The sequence below is a fragment of the Oryza brachyantha genome, chromosome 11 (assembly GCF_000231095.2).
Source record: "Oryza brachyantha chromosome 11, ObraRS2, whole genome shotgun sequence".
Lineage (NCBI taxonomy): Eukaryota > Viridiplantae > Streptophyta > Magnoliopsida > Poales > Poaceae > Oryza > Oryza brachyantha.
The window spans coordinates 11798037-11819722 of record NC_023173.2 but is presented as its reverse complement, the minus strand read 5'-3'; the positions used below and the strand labels follow the sequence as shown (position 1 = coordinate 11819722).

Below are 21686 nucleotides of genomic sequence, written 5' to 3'. Positions count from 1 at the left end.
TTAGTATGATCTTAGCTGCCTAAACAATATAATAATGGATTTCGTGGGAGGTTATCGAGGTCGGGTGACCCTGTCCATTGTGCTGTAGAACCGCCCCTGGTTGCCTGGTACTTCCTCCATTTCGTACAGTAGATTTGCTTAGATTTATTTATTGATTAATATATATTATATATGTATTTATTAGTCTATATAAAACTAAAAAAGGTTAGAAAGTCGTGTTATACCGTGAAACGGAGTAAATATTATTTTTTAGAAGGGAAAAAAATCACTCGAACCTTTATTCTTTAGCTAAACATAGATCGATCGGTGGAGTGATGACGAGCATGGGCATGCACGCACGTGTGAGCATGAAGGGAAGGGAAGGAGGATGCTAGCTAATAGGGCAGGAGAAGCGGCGGGATGCTCTGCTCGTTCCGGAAGTAGTCGCCGGGATCCACCTTCCCCTTCACCGCCGCCAGCCGCCGGAAGTTCCCCATGAAGTACCTCTCCCCCCACGCCCTCGCGCTCTCGTACGTCGTCACGCCGTCGCCGCCCACCACGTTCTCGCCGATGTCCAGGTCCCTGTAGTTGGCGAACGCCTCCCTCGGGTTGCTGCTCACCGCCGCCTCCATCGCCGCGTACAGCGCCTCCAGCCACCGCCTCGCCGCCGCGCCGTCCGCGTCCCCCCACCAGAACACCCCGTACTGGATGTTGTACAGCACGCCGGCGCGGTGCGGGTACGGGGTGACGAAGTCCGGCACCACGGAGCCCACCACGCCGCCGTGGGGCTCCAGGATGAGGATGCCGTTGCCGTTGCCGGCGAGCCATCGGCTGAAGAGGGCGTCCCACGCGGCGGCGCCCATGGGGCGGCGGACGTAGTCGGACTTGCTCTTGACGTAGGTGCCGAGGTTGTTGGTACGCCTCAGCATCCCCTCCGGCGCCGCGTCGGCGCTGCCGAGGCTGATGAACGCCATGGCGCGGAGCCAGGTGAGCTCGTGGCAGTCGGCGGCCGTCATGCCGAGCTCTGGGAAGTAGGCGCGCATGGTGGCGGCGAGGCGGGAGCAGCCGCCGAGGTAGAGGCTCTGGAACAGCGCCGTCCGGCCCTGCAGGACGACGCGGATGGTGAGCTCCGGGAGGAACGGCTCCAGCACCAGCGTCTCCCACTTGGCGAGCGCGGCGGCGGCGGCGCCGTTGTCGGTGGTCTTGGCGATGTTGAACACCGTCACCGTGGACGGGACCATCGAGAGCTTCAGCCGCCACGACACCACCACGCCGAAGCTCTCGCCTCCGCCGCCGCGGATCGCCCAGAAGAGATCCTCCCCCATGCGGCCCCTGTCGAGGAGCTCGCCGTCCGCGTTGACGATCATGGCGTCGAGCACGTTGTCCGCCCCGATCCCGAACTTGCGCATCATCAACCCGATGCCGCCGCCGCTGAGGTAACCCCCGACGCCGACCGTCGAGCACGCGCCGCCGGGGAACGCGAACCCGGGGTTGACCGTCCCGATGGCGTAGTAGAGCTCCCCGAGCGTGGCGCCGGAGTCCACCCACGCCGTGGCGTCGCCGGCGCGGACGCGCACGGCGCGCATCCTGGCGAGGTCGAGCACGGCGAACACCTCGGCGCGCACCGACCGGTACGACAGCCCCTCGTAGTCGTGCCCGCCGCTGCGCACGCGGAGGCGGACGCCGTTCCGGCGGCCGCACCGCACGGCGGCCTGGACGTGGGACACGCCGGAGGCCGCGATGATGCAGAGCGGCCGCACCGTGGCGTTCGTCACGAACTCGGGGTTCTGCACGGACGAGGTCAGCACCGACATGAAGGCGCTCGAGCTCTGCGTGTACACCTGCTCCGCCGGTATACTCCGGGTGAGGCACTGGAGGAAGTCGTCGGAGGAAGCAGCCGACGAGGGGAGGAAGAAGACGTTGCAGAAGCAACAGTAGAGGAGGAGGAGGATCATGGTGGTGGCCGCCATTGATCGACCTTGGATTCTTGATTAGCTTCAAGTGTTTGGAGCTAAGCTCGATGATAATGGCTGGCTTAGCTGATGCAGTATATATGCTGATCACCTTGACATGGGCAGCTAGAGGGTACGCCAGGTATGCCCTGATATACAGGGCACTTCATACTCGGTATATGTATGGATTTTTCAGAAAAACTCATCCGAATATAGATACGTGCTACTTAGGATGTGTTTGTTTTCAGGGATCCGATGGGTTGGGATAGAGTTAAGCTATCCCTGACCCTGTTTGATTGGTGGATAGGTGAAATGAGTTGGACCCAAAAGAGAAATATTCCTCTCAGATCCAAGTTCAACCCATCCCACTAAAACGGTGGGACGGATCCATCCCAGAACGACCATGACACGTAGAGGGGGTGTCCATTTTATTTATTAAATTTATTTAAAATATATTATTTATATAAATATACATCTAATTACTTTAGGTTATTCATATATTAATTCCAGTATTCAATATTTTATTTTGGATATAAGAGGTAACTTTTATCCCATCCATCCCTTCAACCAAACAAAAAACAGGTTCAACCCATCTCATCTCATCCCTCCTACCAAATAAAAAATAGGGTCTAACTCATCCATCCAAGCAAACAAAAAAATGAAACCAACCCATCCTACAATCCAAGGATGGATCCAACCCAACCCACCTTGTTCACGAACCAAACACATCCTTAGTGTATATATGTTAAATCATATTGTATATTTTACAATTATTACCGATTAATGGATTTACCAAATTGTATATGACAATTTTCACAGAGACATATATATGCTTAGCTAAAATCTTAGATTCGCCAGGGTCTTCCTGCCCCTTGCACACACTCTTTACGTACTATCCGCAGTTCTATTTGACTTGTGATTAGAAAAAGATTAGGCAAATGGCATGCTTAATTACTCTGTTTCATTTCAGTGATACATAGTTTATGCCTAGTGCAGAAGCTGTACATAATTCAGAGAACATTGATCTTCCAAAGCATGCAGTGAATTAAGATTATACTGTAGAAGAGGTGGAGTTGGATTTTGAAAACTTAGCATGTGCTTTCTCGTTTTTTATGTATGTCAGTCAGATGTAAACAGATTCTGAAGTAATTTTAAAACCGGTTATGGATTTATGGTGCCATGTATATATCATAGAGAAAACGAGGATGAATGTTAAACTCCATTATATGTGCCGATGCTTTTCAGAGCAACATATTGCCTTTGGTTTTGGACCCAACTTTATATGGCATAACTGCATAAGTTGGTGTCAGACGGTTATGAAAACTTTCACTAACACTGGTCTTAATACATAGTTTCATGATATAATTATAAGACTGTAAACTAGGCAATCAAGTCAGATGAGTTTCATAGGGATGAAACCCCCTTACGAAACTCCTCTCTCATCTCATAAAACTCCCTTTTAATATCCTGTCAAATCAGCAATTTTGTAACGTGACATCCTATTTAATATGCATGATATTCTCATGAAACATATATTAAGACTGGCCTAATGTGGACGCACATTTACCAATAGGATTGCTTATTGAATTGTTGTGGCTTTTTTTTTCATTAGTGTCTGGTGCATTTATTATTTGTCATCTCGTCATCTGTTAGTTTTTTACTTGTTCATGGCTATACTTAGCCACAATTTTGTAATAATTGGTTGTATCTTTTCTTAAAGGTAGCAAAAACCAGATCATCTATTTACTTCTTTTCTCCTCCCTGTGTAGGTCGAATTCAACCATGCATAATGGTATTCATCAACATATGACTTCCCATCATCTTCAGAATTTTATTTTGTGACCTTTAAACTCTTGACTTGCACAATGTAGTTTCATCTTCAAAATTTTGACATTGTCCGAAAAATAAAATATCTTGATTAATATAGCTCTTAGAGCAAGTTCAATAGTATAGCCAACTACTAGCTTCAATTTATCTATACTCAACCTAAGAGCAAGGTCAATAGTATAGCCAACTAACAGCTCTAATTTATCTATAGTCAATCTAATAGTCAATTCATACAATAGTTACCTACAAAACATTAGTATATGGTCCCACATGTTATATACACACTGTGTCTTAGAGTCCATGTGCAGCTGACTACAAATTAGTAATCCACCTCTCTCCTCTCTCTCTTCTTATCGCTTTAAAATATGTTTATAGCTCCTTATAGCCTGCTATTGTATCTGCTCTAATAGCCAATTCATACAGTAGTTACCTACAAAATATTAATATATGGTCTCACATATCATACGCACACAATGTGTTGGAGCTCGTGATGCAGCTAGCTATAAATTAGTAGCTCACTACTTTTCTCTTATCTCTTTAAAATATGTTTACAGCTAGCTTATAGCATGCTATTATAGCTACTCTTAGCGGTGAAGCCCAGTTGCACCCAAACCAGTGTTTTGAAAACAATGAGTTAGATGCAAATCACACGCTAGCTTGTGAAGTGTGAGGAATCGACTTCGGGTTACGAGCGTTGATACCTGGCTGGGACAGCTGAAGTACAGTACATATATAGACCAAATTAAGTTTGTTAATTGCACTTAACAAGAGATGGGCGTTGACACACTGACATGAGTGATAGCTTCAGATGCAGAGGAAGGTTCTGCAGTGAAAATAACAATGCACAGGTTGATGATTTTAAAAGACCCCCATCACTAGACAGGAGGGAATCTTATAAGCCACAGATAGTTTGGTTTTGGCAAATCAACTTCAGATATGGGCCAGAAAAGGGAAACTATTAAACTCATAAGGGGATATTCAAGCTATGAAGATAGATTAATACTAAATACATCACTCCATAAATATATAAGTTCAAATATGACTTATATAAATGATAACAAATATGACTATAAATATACGTATATTATTCAGTATTTAATTTGTTATTTTTTTCATAAATTATATATAGAAAAAATAGTATGGATGTGAATACTAGGGATGAAAGAAAGCCGAAAGCTCATGGTTTGGACTGGCTCGTTTTGTGTTTGGCTTAAATTAGCTCGAATTCATAATCATGACAGGCCGAGATATATGTAGCAAATAATTCTACGGAGGCTTGAAAAATTCTGGCCCCACCATCGCCGGTCTCCCCCTTCAAAACCAAGATAGGCAGAGTTTGGCTGCCTCCCTTCCTTTCCCAGATTTTTTCGTTTTTCGTGTACACGCTTTCTAAACTAATAAACAGTATATCTTTTAAAATATTTTAATAAAAAATTATTTTAAAAATCATATTAATCTATTTTACAATTTTTATAATAATAATTAATTAATTATGTATTAATCTATTACTATATTTCCGTGTCGAATAACTAATCTTTATAGTCGTTATCCATCTCTAGGTCTAAAAAAATAGAAGCTTTTAGTCCAAAGGCTTAGACCATATGACCATGACTATGTACAAAATGGATATAATAATTTGAGCTGTCTCTAATACCGGGAAAAGACACCATACGATGCCACTAGGGTTTTGCTAGCTTGATGTTGAATCGGTCAAATCCTACAATCGAAAAGAATCCATGCCTGCATAAGGAAAACTAATTAAGCCTATGTCAACGTACTCCCTAAAAAAAGTCATTTTTTTGGGGTATCGGCATGCTCTTCATAACTTCGATTAGTAACTTGTATTGTGTTATATTAGTGTAGAACTCAATGTAAATCATTGATTGAGACAATATATTTCGAAAATGACTACGATCAATTACCATTATAACAAACATTCTTGCTGGTGTAGAGGCTGGGTTTTTTTTTAATAAATTCTCATTATCTAAAAAAAAGTAACATACATCTAAATTAAATTAGTTGGAATAAATCTATAACATTGACAATGAGAATATATGCTGAACAATACGTCAACACATATGGTGAGGTCTTTACGTCTTTCGGTTTCTTGCAATTTAACACCATTCGCAAATGGTGGCAGAAGAAATGAAAGCATTTTATTTCTTCAAAAAAATATTATTGATTATATTGTAGAAAGTTTGTATCCATGTGTATGTACAAATAAGAGTACTCTGTTTGGTTCCTTTAGCCCCTACTTTAGTCTGTGTAGTTTGGTTCAAGAAACTAAAGGGTGACTAATGAGCAGTTAAAGCAGGTACTTTTCATGCAAACCCAACCGCCAAGCACGTCCTCCTCTCTTCCGGCCATGGCGACGCCGATAGCTTGTTGTGGCGGTCAAGGTGTCGGTTGGAAGCGGTGTGGAGGTGGCCAAAGGCGGTGTGGAGGCAGTTGGCCGGGTGGAGGCAACGGTGGCTTCTTGTGGCGGTCGGGGCGGCGGATGGAGACGGGGTGGCGGCCAGAGACGGTGTGGAGGAGGCGTCGGCGGTCAAGGCGGCATGGTCAGCTGGTGGCGGCGATGTGCGACGGCGACCAGGCGGCGGCGCCTTGGGTCGGCCCGACAAACCAAGGCGGGGTGGCAGCTAGGCGGGCGGATGGAGCCAGCGGTGGCGGATGGGGTGCTCGGCACGGATACGAGATGAGGCGCGGTCTGTTCATCTGGGCGGATGCGAGATGCAGCTATGCGGTCAGATGTCTCCACCGGGCGGATGTTTAGTCCCTTTAGTCCTAAATAAGCACCTTAATTAGGGACTTATTTCAGCACCTTATATAGAGACTTATTAGTCCCTTCTGTTTGGAATTTTACGGACTGAAAAGGATGAAAAGGATTAATAGGGACTACTTATATGGCTTCGTGAACAAAATGTGATATGCATGGACCAGATGATCATCTATTCTGATATTCATGGGATAATAATTAATACATGCCATAAATTAACGATTTCTCAAGGCACCAAGACAACCAGATCGATCGATCGATCTCGTTCTAAGCCTATCATCATTAATGACAGATCTTCCATCCTGACAGACGACTTCAACTACCGACGCTGTTATCACGTGAAGGCAAAACTCGAAACAGATCGATTACGATGATGATCCAGTCAACTATATATAGTTAATTAACAAAAATGATTCGATGGTCGACGTTACTACTGGCTATAAGACGTCAAGGTCAACTGGTTAACTCAGGCCCAGTTCAGTTTGCAAGAACATTTAGTAAAAACATCACATCGAATATACGAACACATATTTAAAGTATTAAACGTAATTTAATCATAAAACAAATTACAGTTGCGAGAGAATCTTTTGAGCTAATAAATCCATAATTAAGTACATGTGGGTTTCTGTAACATTTATGGCTAATCATGCACTAATTAGGCTCAAAAGATTCGTCTTACGATTTTTCCCATAAGTGTACAATTAGTTTTTAATTTTATCACTGTTTAATGGTTTATTTAGATGTCTAAAAATTTGATACGATGTTTTTGAAAAAAAAAATGGAACTGAACGGGTGGCCTCATCCCATTTCACCAGAAAAATCCATGGATGGACATGTCCGGAAAGGGTTTCTGACGAGAAACTGCACTGTGAAGTACTGTACGTGTTTGTAGTATTTATTTGGCAATACAAGCTACAGCCGTTGACTTTGGCGGTGTTCTTTCAGGTTAATTATTTGTTAGCTACTACCCGCACGTTTATCAAACTGTTAACAAGTATATATTTTGTGACAAGTTTCTATATAAAAGTTGATTATCTCTATTTTTAAATTAGACATTTAACTTTGTATTAGTTAATATTATTCTTTATATTTTGAAATAGATATCACAAAGATTAATGTCTCGTCTTTATCTTCATCTATCGACAGAACGAAAGAATGCATCCGAAGTACTTAACCCCATGCATAGTAGTATATATGAACATTGGTTAGACCAATTACTGTTTCAAAGAGAGACTGCCAAACAAAACCTGGCCATCAGCCCGGACCGGTTGCCCGAATTTTGAATATAATAACGTAACGAAAATGAGTAAAATACATAGTGGGCCCTTCAACTTGGAAGCATATATTATCTAGAGTGAAGTGTACCAGCGGTATCTAAACTTATGTGCATGTGACATCTAGGTCCCTGAGCTCTTAAAATAAATTTTTGAGTCCCTAAACTTGTCTGTGGTGTCATATAGGTCCAAACGGACTCCGACCTACTCCATCCGCTAACGTGGCATGCCACGGTGGCGCCTACGTGGCGCTGACATTGTCCGGCCACCACCCGCGCTGTCACGGCCCAGCTGTCTCCCACTCGGACGCACACACATGTGAGAAGGGAACGAGATAGCACAACAAAGTAGTGGAAGAATCGAGAAAAGAATAAAGAGATACTGACATGTGGGACATACATGGCCCCACAAACACGTAGGCACCATCGTGGCATGCTACATCAGCGGATGGAGCGGGTCGGGACCCGTTTGGACCTATATGACACCCTAAACAAGTTCGGGGACCCAAAAATGCATTTTGAGAGTTCAAGGACCTAAATGACACATGCGTACAAGTTTAAGGACCGCTGGTGCACTTCACTCTATTATCTAGGTCCATAAACTTAAGAAATCACATATTTGTGTCCTTAAACTTGGGAGCGGATGTTATTTATGTCCACAAACTTTTAAATTGCTACACCTAGATCTACCATTTTGGTTTAATGAATAATAGCCGGTTCAAACCTTAGTCGACCAAAGTTGACCGCTAACATGACATTCTAAGTAAGTACTATATTTGCAAATAACTCTGTCCACTGTTAATTTTAGTCAAATAAGATTTGGATTGACTATGATTTATGGAACCAAGATGGTAAATCTAGATGTGTATTTTTTAAGTTTACGGACCTAAATGACAAGCGCTCTCAAGTTTAAGGGTTTAGATATGTAATTTAAAAGTTTACGGATCTAAATGATATTCGTTCTTAAGTTTAATAAAGGACTTAGATATGTAATTTTCAAGTTTACAGACCTAGATGACATCTGATCCTAAGTTTAAATACCGACCATGTATTTTACTCTTAAATTTCGTACTGAGTTTAGAATGCTCAAAAATGTGTACGCATTTTAGTATGCTCCGGTGAAAAAAATAAATAAATTATGCTTTGGATCTAGTAGAGTGTATCTTATATATTTTACTTTGCATAGATTAAGTTAATTAGGGCTATCCTTTGGAACATAGAATTTTGGAAACACACAAATAGAAAGAAAAACGTAGGATTGTACTGACTCGCCACGCCAAATCTTATGGATGTCGAGGCACAAAATAACTACAAAATAATTGTCTGCATAAGCTTAGGAAAAACACGTGAGAAGAGACATAGGCGCAGAAAAATTTCTAAAAGGTTTGACCTTATGTTGGAAATCATCCGAAACCAATACGATAGATTTGAGGCCATCTTAAGGAATTTCATAGGATTTAATTGGAAAGGCTATTTCTTTATTTCAGACAATCACGTTAGAAAAAAATTCGTAGATTAATGTAAACCCTCTAACATACCTTCGAAATTCTTTAGTTCTGAAGGAGTCTCCTAGAGACTTATTTGTACTACTTCCTCTTATAAAAATAAGTCAATCCTTATAGTAACTCTATTTTATACCGTAAGAATTTTGACTCTATAGATTCATTCATTCATTAATATGTATAATTTACATAAGTTTAAACTCGTTAACATATTTGTCAATCAAGAACGTCTTGCATTTGTCTATTTCTTTCGTTCAATTATAAGACGAACTTAGTTTGAGACCAAGGAAGTACATTGCGAAATAAGTTTATTTTAGGTCCCTTATCTTACATAGAGTTTTAAAATCGTCCCTCAACCATAACACCGGAAATGTTAGACCCTGAACTCATGAATACCGTGCAAAAGAGGTCCTCTAGCCGTACATGAGGATGGTTTCGCTTATGTAGCGTCCCATTCAGCAAAAAATATTAAAACATTATGGGACCCACATGTCAATATCAAAAGCTTAAGCTAGAAAACTTAATAAATATGTAGGGCCTAACTGTCAGCCTAATAAAAAAATATCTCTCCTCTTTAGTCGGCAAGCCGGCGGTGACAAACTCTCATCTCTACTTCCTCTGCCGATCTCCTCCTCTCCCGTGCGCTCTAGCTGATGCAACCAAGATCAAGACGTCAACATCCAAGAGGATCGTCAAGGAGCTGCATCACCGAAGGAGGTGAGGAGGCAAGCTGATGCAACCATGCGTACTTAGAACTATCCCGACGGCGACGAAGGACACCACGTACGCACCGCATGTAGAGTTCTTGATCAGCTAGGAAAGCAGATGTAGCCTCCATGTAGGGCACCGGCGGGCCTGGCTGGCGTTTTGCATGGGGCGGCGGCGGCGAGGCATGCATGACATGCCCAGGGACCAGCTAGCGATGAATGCATGCTTCCGCACGCCGGCGGCCAGTGCGTGCGTATGCTCCGTTGTGGCCGGGCTCTGCACGGGTGGCGGAGGCCAGAGCTTGACCAAAAAACCCTCCCCACCGTCATAGCTGCTCTACTCCATTCCGTTTGATCCCGACGAGGACCAAGGACACCACGCACCGCGCATTTGTCGCTACGTTCAGGCTGCTGCTTGTCGGGATCAATACGTTGTTCATCTGGACCACCTAAGTCAACTGCCTTGTCCAGGTCGTGACGAGCTCCGGCGGTTGGCTGGCCCTAACGGCGACGATGGAGAGAGAGGGCAGAGCAGAGGGAGATTTTATTTTTTTATTTGACTTACAGGTGGGTCCTACAAGCTAACTAGTGTGCTACATAAGCAAAATCATCCTCGTATACTGTTTAGGGACCTCTTTCACATGGTTTTTGTGAGTTGGAGGTCTAACATTTCTGGTATTGGGGTTGAGTGACGATTTTGAAACTCGGTGTTAAGATAAAGGACGTAAAATAAACTTATTCCGTACATTGCAGCTGTTGCGGTACACCTCTAAGATTGAAACTCTTACGACATACCCCCCTCGGCCCTGTTCTTGGGCCTTAGGCCTAGTGAAAATTAGGCTGGACCTTCAGTATTTAAGCAACACAAATGCTACGTCTTGAGTCTGCTTTGCCATTGCTTTCCTGTTGACGTGCAGCAGCATGAAACGTGATGCCGGTCGTTAAATTTGGATCATTTCTCAAACTGCTGCTCCCTCCATCGCACCTGTACAGCAATTTATAGCATTTAAATTTTTAGTAATTTTCTATCTATATTCTTATTTTAACCAATCACAACGTTTCTCATATATACTTTTCTACCTACATTTACGTATCAACCAGTGACGCTATGACAGTAACCCAACTATTTAGGATGCGTTTGGTTGGCGGTCAAGGTAGAATGAAATATGGCGGCCCGGATTTAGCCGGATATGGTGATTCAGTTTTTTGTTTGGTTGATTGGATATGACGGTCCAATTTTATATTTGGTTAGATGGATAAAGGTGGATCTGACGATCCAGATTTATGTTTGGTTTGTGACATTGAGCTCCCGGGCAGGTTAGATCTGATTCCCCCACCTCTTCCTCGACCACACCAAACTAATGAGCTCTCAGGTGACGTAGTTGTCCATCAAACTCTATTTTGGATGTTCAATGGATATGGTGGTGGCCTGTCGGATCCTCCTGAGGTCCCTTCCTCTCTTACCACCTTAATAAATGATGTTCTTGATTTTTGATATAAGTTTAACCATTAGTCTTATTAGACAATTATCAAACTTCTGGCGCTAGGCGTGTGAGGATCCGGCGACACATGCACTTTGGTGCCCGTTCCTGAGTACTGTTCATTGTCTAAAGCAGGGTGGAAAGTGTATGAGACAGTGAAGATATCACCTTGCTCGGGCTTCTTGTCGCCGGTGGTGGTTGACTCCCAATCCCACTTCGCCTCTTCATAAAACGCCACGTCCCTGCTAACGTTAACGCATTTCGACATGGGATCAAACACCTTGTATGCCTTACTTCTTTCTGTTGACGTAAAAAAATGATCGATGACGTGTTATACAAGAAGGCCTGAGAGTCTTTATTATATCGCTCCACTGCAGAACCTAAATTCTTAAGAAGTACGAGTGTGCCAATCAGTTTAATCATGCAACTGACAAGATGAAGAATAAAACCGACCGCTCGGCTATCGAGTCGATAGGTAACAAAAAATCCAGCCGATAGGATGTTGATGTAGCAGCGTTTAGCCGATAGGCTGAACAATCGGCTAGTAAACTTGAATAATAATTAAATAATCAATGAATCATGTGTTATGATCGGCCAACACCAACTAGCATGCAATTCTCATAAGCTGATGTAACATAAATAACTACTAATCTAATAACAAAGCCGATTGGTGTAGAAGTAATGCAGTAATACAATCGGCTACTCTACTAATATAAATAAAATGAGGATGTAGATCGGCAAGGGTCATCGGCTATAACCAACCGATAACTGACCAATATCTATAAAAGATCTAGTCTAGCTTACTAGGAATAATCATAGAAGATTTGATCAAACCGAGACAGTTCAGAATTACACCTAGCAATGTTAGGATAGATACTAAACAGATCTAGATTATTATCAAGCTAATGAGCTGATGACTGATAACTTATTGGCTGGTACTCCGATAAAACAGTTAGCAAGTATATCGACCTGATATAAACTATTTCATAAACACAATCTAATAGATCGGACCGATCCGAGACAATATTAGATTGAATATGTCAAATAGCAAATATCAAACCAACGTAGATCACCTGAAGTGGTTGACCAAATCAACTCAAGATACGAAAGTAACCTAAGTTGGAACTGATGCGATAACTAGCAACCGTGCAAGTAGATCCGAAGATTGGACCGAACTGAGATAGTTCTGATCTAGTCGATACGATTACCGTAGCCGGTGGAATGTAGGACTTACCCCTTCGTCAGAGATCGAGATGATGCAGCCCCGCGTTAGGTGCCACATTTTGCCTGTGATGAAACCTCAGTGACGAGGGTGGTGATGCGTTGAGAGTAATTGATCTATATTATGTAGATGTAGATGATTTATAATGACCCTGGGTATACATATTTATACCCTCGAGTGGATAGTAAGCCATATCGAATACGGCACACGATTTCTAATAGACAAAAGGAAATAACAAGTCCCAATCGAACTCTAACTCTAGATATAAAACAAAATTCCTAAACCGACTCTAATTAATAGATAAAATTAATCTGTCATGACTTGGTCTTCACGATTCCTTCTTAAATTCGGACTCTTCCGAATAAGATTTCCATCAGCTGATTGTGCCTTTACTTAACCGAATCCAATAAGTAATTTTTTCAAATTTTGGTGCTACACCTTCTTCATACCCTAGCTACACCGTGGGACTACTATGGTCCTCCAACTTTGACAGGTGCGGCTTCACATTCTTCACATACACCACGCATCCAAATGTGCGGAAGTAGTGCACATTTATATGGTCGGCTGCACCAAGCTTCATATGGCGTCATGTCGTCCAATGTCCTTGTTGTCGTGCCCTCTGCAGGGTACATGGAGCTTCCCCAGGGCATAGTCCATGCATATGTGGCGAGCAGGTGGCGACGTAGCGAGCTATAGCTCCTCGCCACGTCGGTGCACTGTGTGCGTCCTTAGGACTTACTAGATGTAGGCGTCATCGAGAAAGTTGTCGACCATGTTTTCTCATGCTCCCGGGATGTTCCTTGGGTGCGACCAAGGATGTCTCATGTGGTCCATCAACTACAGCAACTGGAGCTGAGGTTGTTAGCAGCATCAGAACAACTGAGGAGCGGCACCAGCACCAGCGCTACGTCTCCAATGTTGTGCCCATTGGAGGTTCGGACTCCTCGCTGAAATCTACTGCTACAAGGAAACCCAATTCTGTTCTCAGTCAGCTGGCAACACATATCTATTCATTTGTGATCTGCTTTAGCCTGTTAAGTTGTAGTTGCAATTGCTTCCTTTCCCTCCGAGGAAGAAGTAGTTTGAGGGGAGAAGTAGGGGACCCCAAAGGCCTAAACCTTTGTTACATTGTGTTGTTTGTTCTTATTAGAGCATCTCCAAGAGTCCTCAATATTTGCCCCAAAACATATTTTGTAAAATTAGTCTAAAAATCAATCTTCAAGAGTGCCCAATAACTACTCCCAATTTTACATTGCTTCTAATACTGACCCAAAAATATGTTAGATCTGGAGTTCGTTTTGGTATTCCCAATTACTGGCATCGCGCACTTTTTCCGTCGCTACGCGCGCACTTTTTCCATCTTGCCTGCGCGGTATTTCTTTCTTTGCCTCTGCCCGTGCACGTCCTTCGTCGTCTTCATCGACGGCCACCTCCGCCTGCGAGTTCCTTCGTCCCTTCATCTAGGCATCACCTCAACTGAGGGCGCCGCCTCCTACCAGATTCGTCCAGGGCGTCGTTCACAGCAAGAGAGAAGATGGGCGGGCCAAGACGCCGCCGTGGCTGATTCTGTTCACCGAAAAAAGGACATCGTGGCCGATCTTGCGTCGTCCTGGCTGATCTCGCACGCACGAAATAGATAAAAAACAGCTTAACCAACTACCTGCCTCACCCCTAGATAAACTAACTAATTTTAGAAATTCAAATATATGAATACTCTTGAACTTGAAGGAGATTTAGGGAGAAAATTTTTATAGAATAACTCTCAATACAGTAATTTTAGAAACCAAATTTTGGCAATCTCTTGGAGATACTCTAATGTCTGTACTGTAACAGTGACCAATCTATGTATCTATATTAATTTGATAGACGGTGTGCAGATATGTGGTTAGAGGTACCCTGTCCCTGCACATGGGGCAGTAGCAGCATTATCTATCTACATTTGCGATGGCCGCGAGCTAAGTGGCTGCAGTGGGCTTAGAGGCGCCTGAGCATCTGCTGAAGGTGGGTCCAAATAGCAGCAATTAATGCCTTGTTGATCTCCAAGGAAGGCTGGACCGCTGGGCACTGGTGGAGTTGTGTTGCTGCTGCCATTGCCGGTGCCCGCTGCTTCTTTTCCCTGGGCTGGGAGCTTCCAGAATTCTGCTGGTCTTCTATCTCGTCCAGCGCGCGGCTTCACCGGAGACGGCAACATCTTATGCTTTGCAGCAGCCGCCGCCCTACAAGTAACGGCGCTGGTGAAGATGACGATGAGCTGCTCCCACTCCTCGGTAATGCTGGGGGGAATGACCCTGCCTGTGGCTCGCTGAACGAATGGAGACGCACGGGCTCAGCATCTTGTTTTCCTCGATACCTGTGGTTCACTGAACGTACCAAGATGATGAATGTCCACAAGCAGGAGGAATCGATCTGCAGAATCATGGCCCCCCGTGTTAGTTGATCGTGGTCTTGACAGCCAAACATGAAAGATGCCAAGAAAATCCAACTATAAACTAAACGAAGCACTGGGAATTAACTTGTGTGTAAAATTCAGCATTTGCTAGCCAAATTGAAGGCGACAATTCAGTCTGGCTGCGGCGTCCTGTGAAAATATCTAGTACCAATAAAAAACTAATGACAAATATCAATCAATATATTACTTATATCACAAAGTATAGCAACATAACAAAAAATTATACCTGTCGTATAGCACTTGAAAAGCGATATTCTTTTAACATTCTTTGAAATAAAATCTTCAATGCTATATTCATAATCAATCTTCTCCGGTATACCACTCTCAAGTGCTATTAATGCCAATGCATTAAGTCTATCTTGTGTCATTGTAGTTTTCACAAGTAGGTCTTCAATAGCTTCAATTTAGGAAAGCTCCCTCTGTCGATCCAATACTCACCGGAATGGTCAATAAAATTCTGTATGCAATGATTGCATTGGAAAAACACTCATGTCTCTTTAAAAGAAATTAGAATTTTAACCAGGCCTTTATTTTGTTGTGGAATAAAATCTTCAAGACTTAACCCGTTATATATACGTAGTACACAAGACAACTTAGGCTGATTTCTAATTAAAAAAGCCCAAAACTATAATATATACTTTAGTATAGTTCGTAAATCTTGGGGTCCTATTAAGTCGCCCAGTGCGCATAGACCCAAGGACGCCCCTGATGGTGGAAGAGGATGAGTGGATGATATGGCATTGATGCATGCTCAGAATCGGGTCAATGGAAGTGCCAAAAATTAAAAACATTTCTCTATCTAGTGAAAGAATATGTAAGAACAAATATAAAAAAATGTATTGGGAGAGTTGTCATATCTAACCATGGCAAATACTCTCTCTCCTAATGTTTAATGTTTGACACAATTTAACTTTTTTGTCATATGCTTTAACCATATATCTTATTAAAAAACTGGTAAATATGAAAAAAGAAGTTGTGCTTAAAGTACTTGTAATAACAATACAAATCACAATAAAATAAGGATAATGACATAAGGACGCAATATTTTTTTAGTAACACAAATGGCTAAATATCCACTTTTAGTATTTTAATAGATGACGATGTTGAGTTTATAGCATGCGTTCGATCATTCATCTTATTAAAAGAAACTTATGCGATCATTATCATTTATTTTGCTGTGATTGAATTTTATTACTAAATATATTTTAATTATAACTATACACATTTGTATAGATTTTTCGAACAATACAAATAGTTAAATGCGTGACAAAAATAAAATTAATGACGGCACAAATTAAAATACGAGGGAGTTTACCTAAACCTCTAAGGTCAGTCTAAATGTATGTTTTATAGATGGTGTCATGCACATTAAATAGGGTACCACATCAGCAAAATTACTGACTTAGCAGAGTCGTTAAATGAAGGAGTTTTATGAGATGAGAGAGGAGTTTTATCCCTATAAAACTTATCCGGCTTGGTTACCTAGTTTACCGTCTTAATAACTATATCAGTAAACTATATCAGTAAACTATATATTGAGACCGGCTAGAAAATTAACATCATCCGGCGTTACAAACTGGTGAGAATAGTTGAATTTCCCTAGCAATGTCCATCTCCAAGGAACGAGATTCTCTACGGTCAAGAACATGATACCTTTGTCACTAGCCTAGTATACTAGACCACCTATCAGTGACACGATGTCTTTGCTTGCATAGAATCGTGATCCATCCCCAAGCCGTCGTGGACTCGTGGTCGCAGTGTCGTACCACATGGGTACCCATGGGATGGCAGTCAAGTCAAAACAAAATCCAAATCATCACAGTTATCCTCCCAAACCTACCCCTCTCTCTCTCGGTCTCACTCTCTTCCTCTCTCTCTCTCACGGTGCAGAGCAGCAGCAGAGGGGCGGCGGCGCGGCTGCGGACGTCCTCGCCCTCCTCTCCGGCGACGGTGGGCGCTCGCTTTTCTCTCCCTGTGTGCAGTGTTTTTGGGGTCGGGGGCGGGGGATGAGTTAGCCTTGGTTTGGTTTCCTGAGCCGGGGCGGCGAAGGAATTCTGGGTCAACCCTAAACATGGCCCATCATCTCCAAGCCGTCGTAGTCGTGCCCCATGCCCGTCGTGGTCGCGCCCCATACCCATGGATGGCAGTCAACTCAGCGAATCCAAATATGGAGAGAAGATGGGATCTGACTTGTGACTTTTGCTCTTCTTCTTTTTCTTCTTCTCCTCCCTCCAGATCGGAAGGAATGGGGCACCCCCACCCTTACGCGCCGCCGGAGCTTCGCCTCCCTGGATTCGTGCCTCTGCGGCTGTCCCAGGGGGAAATCCTCGTGCCCTACCTCGGCGCCTCCCTCTTCGTCGTCCTCGCCGTCTGGCTCGTCTCCGGTAGGCAGGCACTGCATTGCGTCCACCCCTTAGCTCCTCGTTCCGCAAACTCTAGAGCTCTCTCCAGAGTAAGGATGCTTCTTCTACCTTGCAGCAAGATGTGGAGGTGGCAGGCTATCCAAGACCGACCGATGGCTGATGTGCTGGTGGGCCTTCACCGGCCTCACCCACATCATCATCGAGGGGACCTTCGTCTTCGCGCCCAAATTCTTCGCCAACCAAAACCCCTCTTACTTCGATGAAGTTTGTAAGTCATCGCCGCTTCTTCTTCTTCTTCTTGTTCTTTTCACTTTCGAGGTAAAAGAAATGCCCTTTCAGGGAAAGAGTATAGCAAAGGTGACTCCAGATATGTCGCCAGAGACACCGCGACTGTTACGGTTGAAGGAATTACAGCCGTCTTGGAAGGCCCCGCATCACTCCTTGCTGTGTATGCTTTCTTCGCATTCACTCACCATGGCCAGCTTACTTTACTGTATTTCTTGCACATCTGTATTCATACATGCGAAATGCACTTTCAGATGTTTGTTTGACCTTTCGTTCTACTGTTTTTGGCCCTCCAAGTTAGATTTTGTTAGCCAATTTAGTGAGCCTAGTTATTCCAGAGCATCACCCTATAAATTGGTACCATGTATGTCGTTCAAAGTTTACTCTGCCACGCTACTGATACATGCTCCAAGTGAATGTATTTTAGACCATGGCCATTGCATATTGGATTTGGCAAACGGGATTAATCATGGACAGCAAAATGGGCTTTATGGAGTAGCTTTTCTTGCACAGAAGTAATCAGTCCTGATTGATGGTTGGACTGGATCCTAAAAGTAGTACTGGTGCTATAGGAATTGTATGTGTTTGATGCCTAAATGTATCCGCAGACTATTCACATTTAGTTCACTTGACCTGATTACAGGATGTACCATTAAATTCATGTTAGCTTGAATTTCATCCAAAAGTGCATAACACTATTGATGTATTGGTACTAGGCCGAACGATGTACATCCTGCATTCCATAGAGTAGTTGATAGGAGATTTTTCTCTGAGACAACTCATATTATAATATGGCCTTGTGTTTTCTTGTTCCTACCTGACAAAAGGTTTGCTGCTTGCAGCTATGCCATCTCATCTCAGAAGTCCTACAGCCATATCCTCCAATTCACTGTCTGTCTTGGTCAGCTCTATGGATGCCTGGTCTACTTCATTACAGCATACTTGGATGGATTCAACTTCTGGGCTAGTCCATTCTACTTCTGGGCTTATTTCATTGGTGCAAACAGCTCATGGGTTGTGATACCAATTCTCATTGCCATGAGGAGCTGGAAGAAGATTTGTGCAGCATTTCAAGTTGAAAAGGTGAAGACTAAATAGGGATGAGGTTTACCTCGATCACAGTTTGGTCAGAACTAATTAATACACATTTGTACTATGGACAACATAAATTTGTTCCTGCTATTGAAACGAACCCATTGTGTTGCTGATAAATTGTACCCTTTGAGCAAACATCATTGTGATTGACGGTGCCATTATGCAGCTACGTGTTGCTGCAAAAATTGGTTTTGTTTGTTCTCAATCAGGTTTGGTGTTCTGTCCCCTTGAAATAAAAGAGTAGGGTCTGCCCTTTTGAAAAGGTCGTGTTTTGGCACAAGAGCACTTGAGTTTTCCCTTCGATCACATTAGCACACTGTCTCTTTCAGCAAACAAATTAGTGAGGACTATTAATTGGAGTGTGGATGGGAATACCCATCCTATATGTGAAGATGAAGCTGTTTTGCTTCCCTGTTTTGTTTATGGCTATATGTGCAAGTGTTGGATTTGGAGCATTGCCGTGACTTGGAGAATCAACACATTGCTGGTCTTGGGAAAATGTTTCATTTGAGGTACTTGGGACTAAGGGATACGAGTATCACAAGACTTTCCAAGAGAAGTTGGCAACCTGCATTGCTTGCACACATTGGACTTGACTAATACTTCCATAACTGAACTGCCATCAACGACAGTTCGCTTAAAGCAATTGGTTCACCTATATATTGAATCCTCGGTGAAGCTGCCCAACGGAATTGGCAGGTTGAAGTCACTGCAGCTGCTGGCAACCATTGGAGTGAGAAACCTTTGATTGATTCTTTGTGCAAACCGAAGAAAATCCAAGAGCTACACATTCGATCTTTTGGGGTGCCCACAGAGTTTCTTGCAGATCTGCGATTGTTTCCTCAACAACTGAAACGTTTTCACAGCGCTGAGTTGTCTGGATTGCCAAGTTGGATGAACCCCTCTCTCTCAAACCTGTACAAGATAAGCATGTGGATGCTCAAGATACTACGGCAGGAGGACCTGCAGAATCTTTGGTCCTTGCCATTTCTATCTGATCTGCATCTTTCCATAGACAAGATTGCATCGACAGAAGAAAATTTAAAGCTGGTCATTGGCGCAGATGACACACATTTTCAGTGCCTGCATCATCTCACCTTTAACTGTGATGCAATGGCATCATGTTTCCTCAGAGAGCTATGAGAAAACTTGAAAATCTGTACAGTACGCTCAGTGCTCGAGAAACAAAGGATATCTATGGTGATTTTGATCTCGGATTGGAGAACCTCTCTTCTGTTATGCAACTCATTGTCAAAATTCGCTGTCCGGTTCCAGGTTTTGTGAAGTGGACAGTGCAGATGCTGCCATAAGAGCGGCAATCATCATGAATCCCAACAACCCAACGTTCCATGTCACCAGATGTTTTGAACACAGAATGATAGATGATCAGCCATTCAGCTACAACACCCAGTCCTTGATGAAACAATTGATGGAGGTATCGAATTATTCGATTAGCTTGAACCCTGCAATCATAGTATCACGTCCATTGATCTCAATATAGATTGAATATGATACGATGGATTTGAGGATTGAGGATAATAGAAATGAGGACCTGTAGTTGGTGCCTGTAGCGTAGATATGCATTGAATAAATACAATTAAAGATACTAGTAATGTACCCCTATTAACGCTATGACATTATGCATATCGTCTCAATTGATTTGAGTATATCAAGATAATAATTAACAACTAAATTAAATATTATTTTTGACCAAAAGAATCAATAAGATATTGTAAAGTTGGAATTGGTGTAATAGTAGGAACATTACATGTTAAACGACCATGAAAAACACATATTTTCACTGATTGGGTTTCATTCATTATTATTCGAGGACATGCACGATTCACTTTATCGCTTTTTATTGGAGGCTCGGGATCAATTTTGCCATGGCCTGCAGCGATTCAAGTTTGAACAAATCAAAGGATTCACTTATTTTATCTATCAAATATAGGACCAACACATAATTCCCTACCCTAAACACTCATTCCTATTTACAAGATATTTATTTTATATTACTGTTAGTGATTAATTATAAGTTAGAATTTAGTTAATGATTTTGGATCACATCGGCACACTATCGGTAGGTAGATCCCATCCTTATTTAGCCATCATCTACTTTTTATATGTAAATACACAACAAACTTATTTAGTAGCATGATATATATTTATTTTTTTAAAAAAAATATCATGTACAACATTTATATAACACTCATCCTAACTTTTAAATCAAAAATAAAAGTAGCTATCTAAATTTTATATTAAAAAGATATAGATATTATGTATTGTTATTTATGTAAGCATGTGGTATAATAGTTACATATTTCTAGAATATAAATTACTAAGCCTACAATATCCATCAAGAAAAATAATAATGTACATGCTATTCTCTTCACAATCCATGTGATTATAACATCTTATTATTGTTCACATTGAAACAATAATTTTCCAACATGTATGTACACACATATTTTCTATATATAAAATTAGTGAAAAAACAAAAGTATTGCTACAGACAACATATGTTGTTGCTATGGATAATGTCAATACGTTGCCCGCTATGAAAACAGCTACTACGAAAGTCATTAGTATGTTGTCAGCCACGAATGTACCATTGCGACAACCGCATACTAATTAGTGATCTTGCTACAATAGGGCGTGGGCTATCCATATCAAAGGTTTTTGCTAAGTGAAAACATCTGCCTACCATAGGAGAGGAGGATATAGATCGTTAAAATGTATGTAGAAGTTTTGGACCACTAGATGTGTCAAGTGATA

At 42.4% G+C, this 21686-nt stretch overlaps 2 protein-coding genes across 3 annotated transcripts; one reads left to right on the top strand and one right to left on the bottom strand.

Moving 5' to 3' along the window:
• Positions 1–374: 374 nt before the first annotated feature.
• LOC102719157 (berberine bridge enzyme-like Cyn d 4) lies at positions 375–1949 on the bottom strand. The gene has a single exon (XM_040528544.1). The coding sequence runs from the start codon at positions 1947–1949 to the stop codon at positions 375–377; it is 1575 nt and encodes a 524-aa protein (XP_040384478.1).
• A 15134-nt stretch (positions 1950–17083) lies between these two features.
• LOC102718878 (probable 3-beta-hydroxysteroid-Delta(8),Delta(7)-isomerase) lies at positions 17084–19019 on the top strand. 2 transcript variants are annotated; one of them, XM_006663399.3, is made up of 5 exons: positions 17084–17118; positions 17404–17552; positions 17647–17799; positions 17871–17979; positions 18659–19019. In XM_006663399.3, exons 2-5 carry the CDS (start codon positions 17414–17416, stop codon positions 18912–18914), a joined length of 657 nt encoding a protein of 218 aa, XP_006663462.2. In that variant the 5' UTR covers positions 17084–17118; positions 17404–17413; the 3' UTR covers positions 18915–19019. The 2 variants fall into 2 exon arrangements, with proteins under 2 accessions (XP_006663462.2, XP_040384805.1); XM_040528871.1 differs by lacking the exon at positions 17084–17118 and having other exon boundaries at positions 17308–17552.
• The last annotated feature ends 2667 nt before the right edge of the window (positions 19020–21686 follow it).

Bases quoted from the DNA above. Each gene is read 5' to 3' on its own strand.
- LOC102719157 (XM_040528544.1), bottom strand. From the start codon at position 1,949: ATGGCGGCCACCACCATGATCCTCCTCCTCCTCTACTGTTGCTTCTGC.
- LOC102718878 (XM_040528871.1), top strand. From the start codon at position 17,309: ATGGCAGTCAACTCAGCGAATCCAAATATGGAGAGAAGATGGGATCTG. The intron at 17,553-17,646 runs GTAGGCAGGCAC...TCTACCTTGCAG, and splicing joins CGCCGTCTGGCTCGTCTCCG to CAAGATGTGGAGGTGGCAGG. The intron at 17,980-18,658 runs GTATGCTTTCTT...TGCTGCTTGCAG, and splicing joins CCCGCATCACTCCTTGCTGT to CTATGCCATCTCATCTCAGA.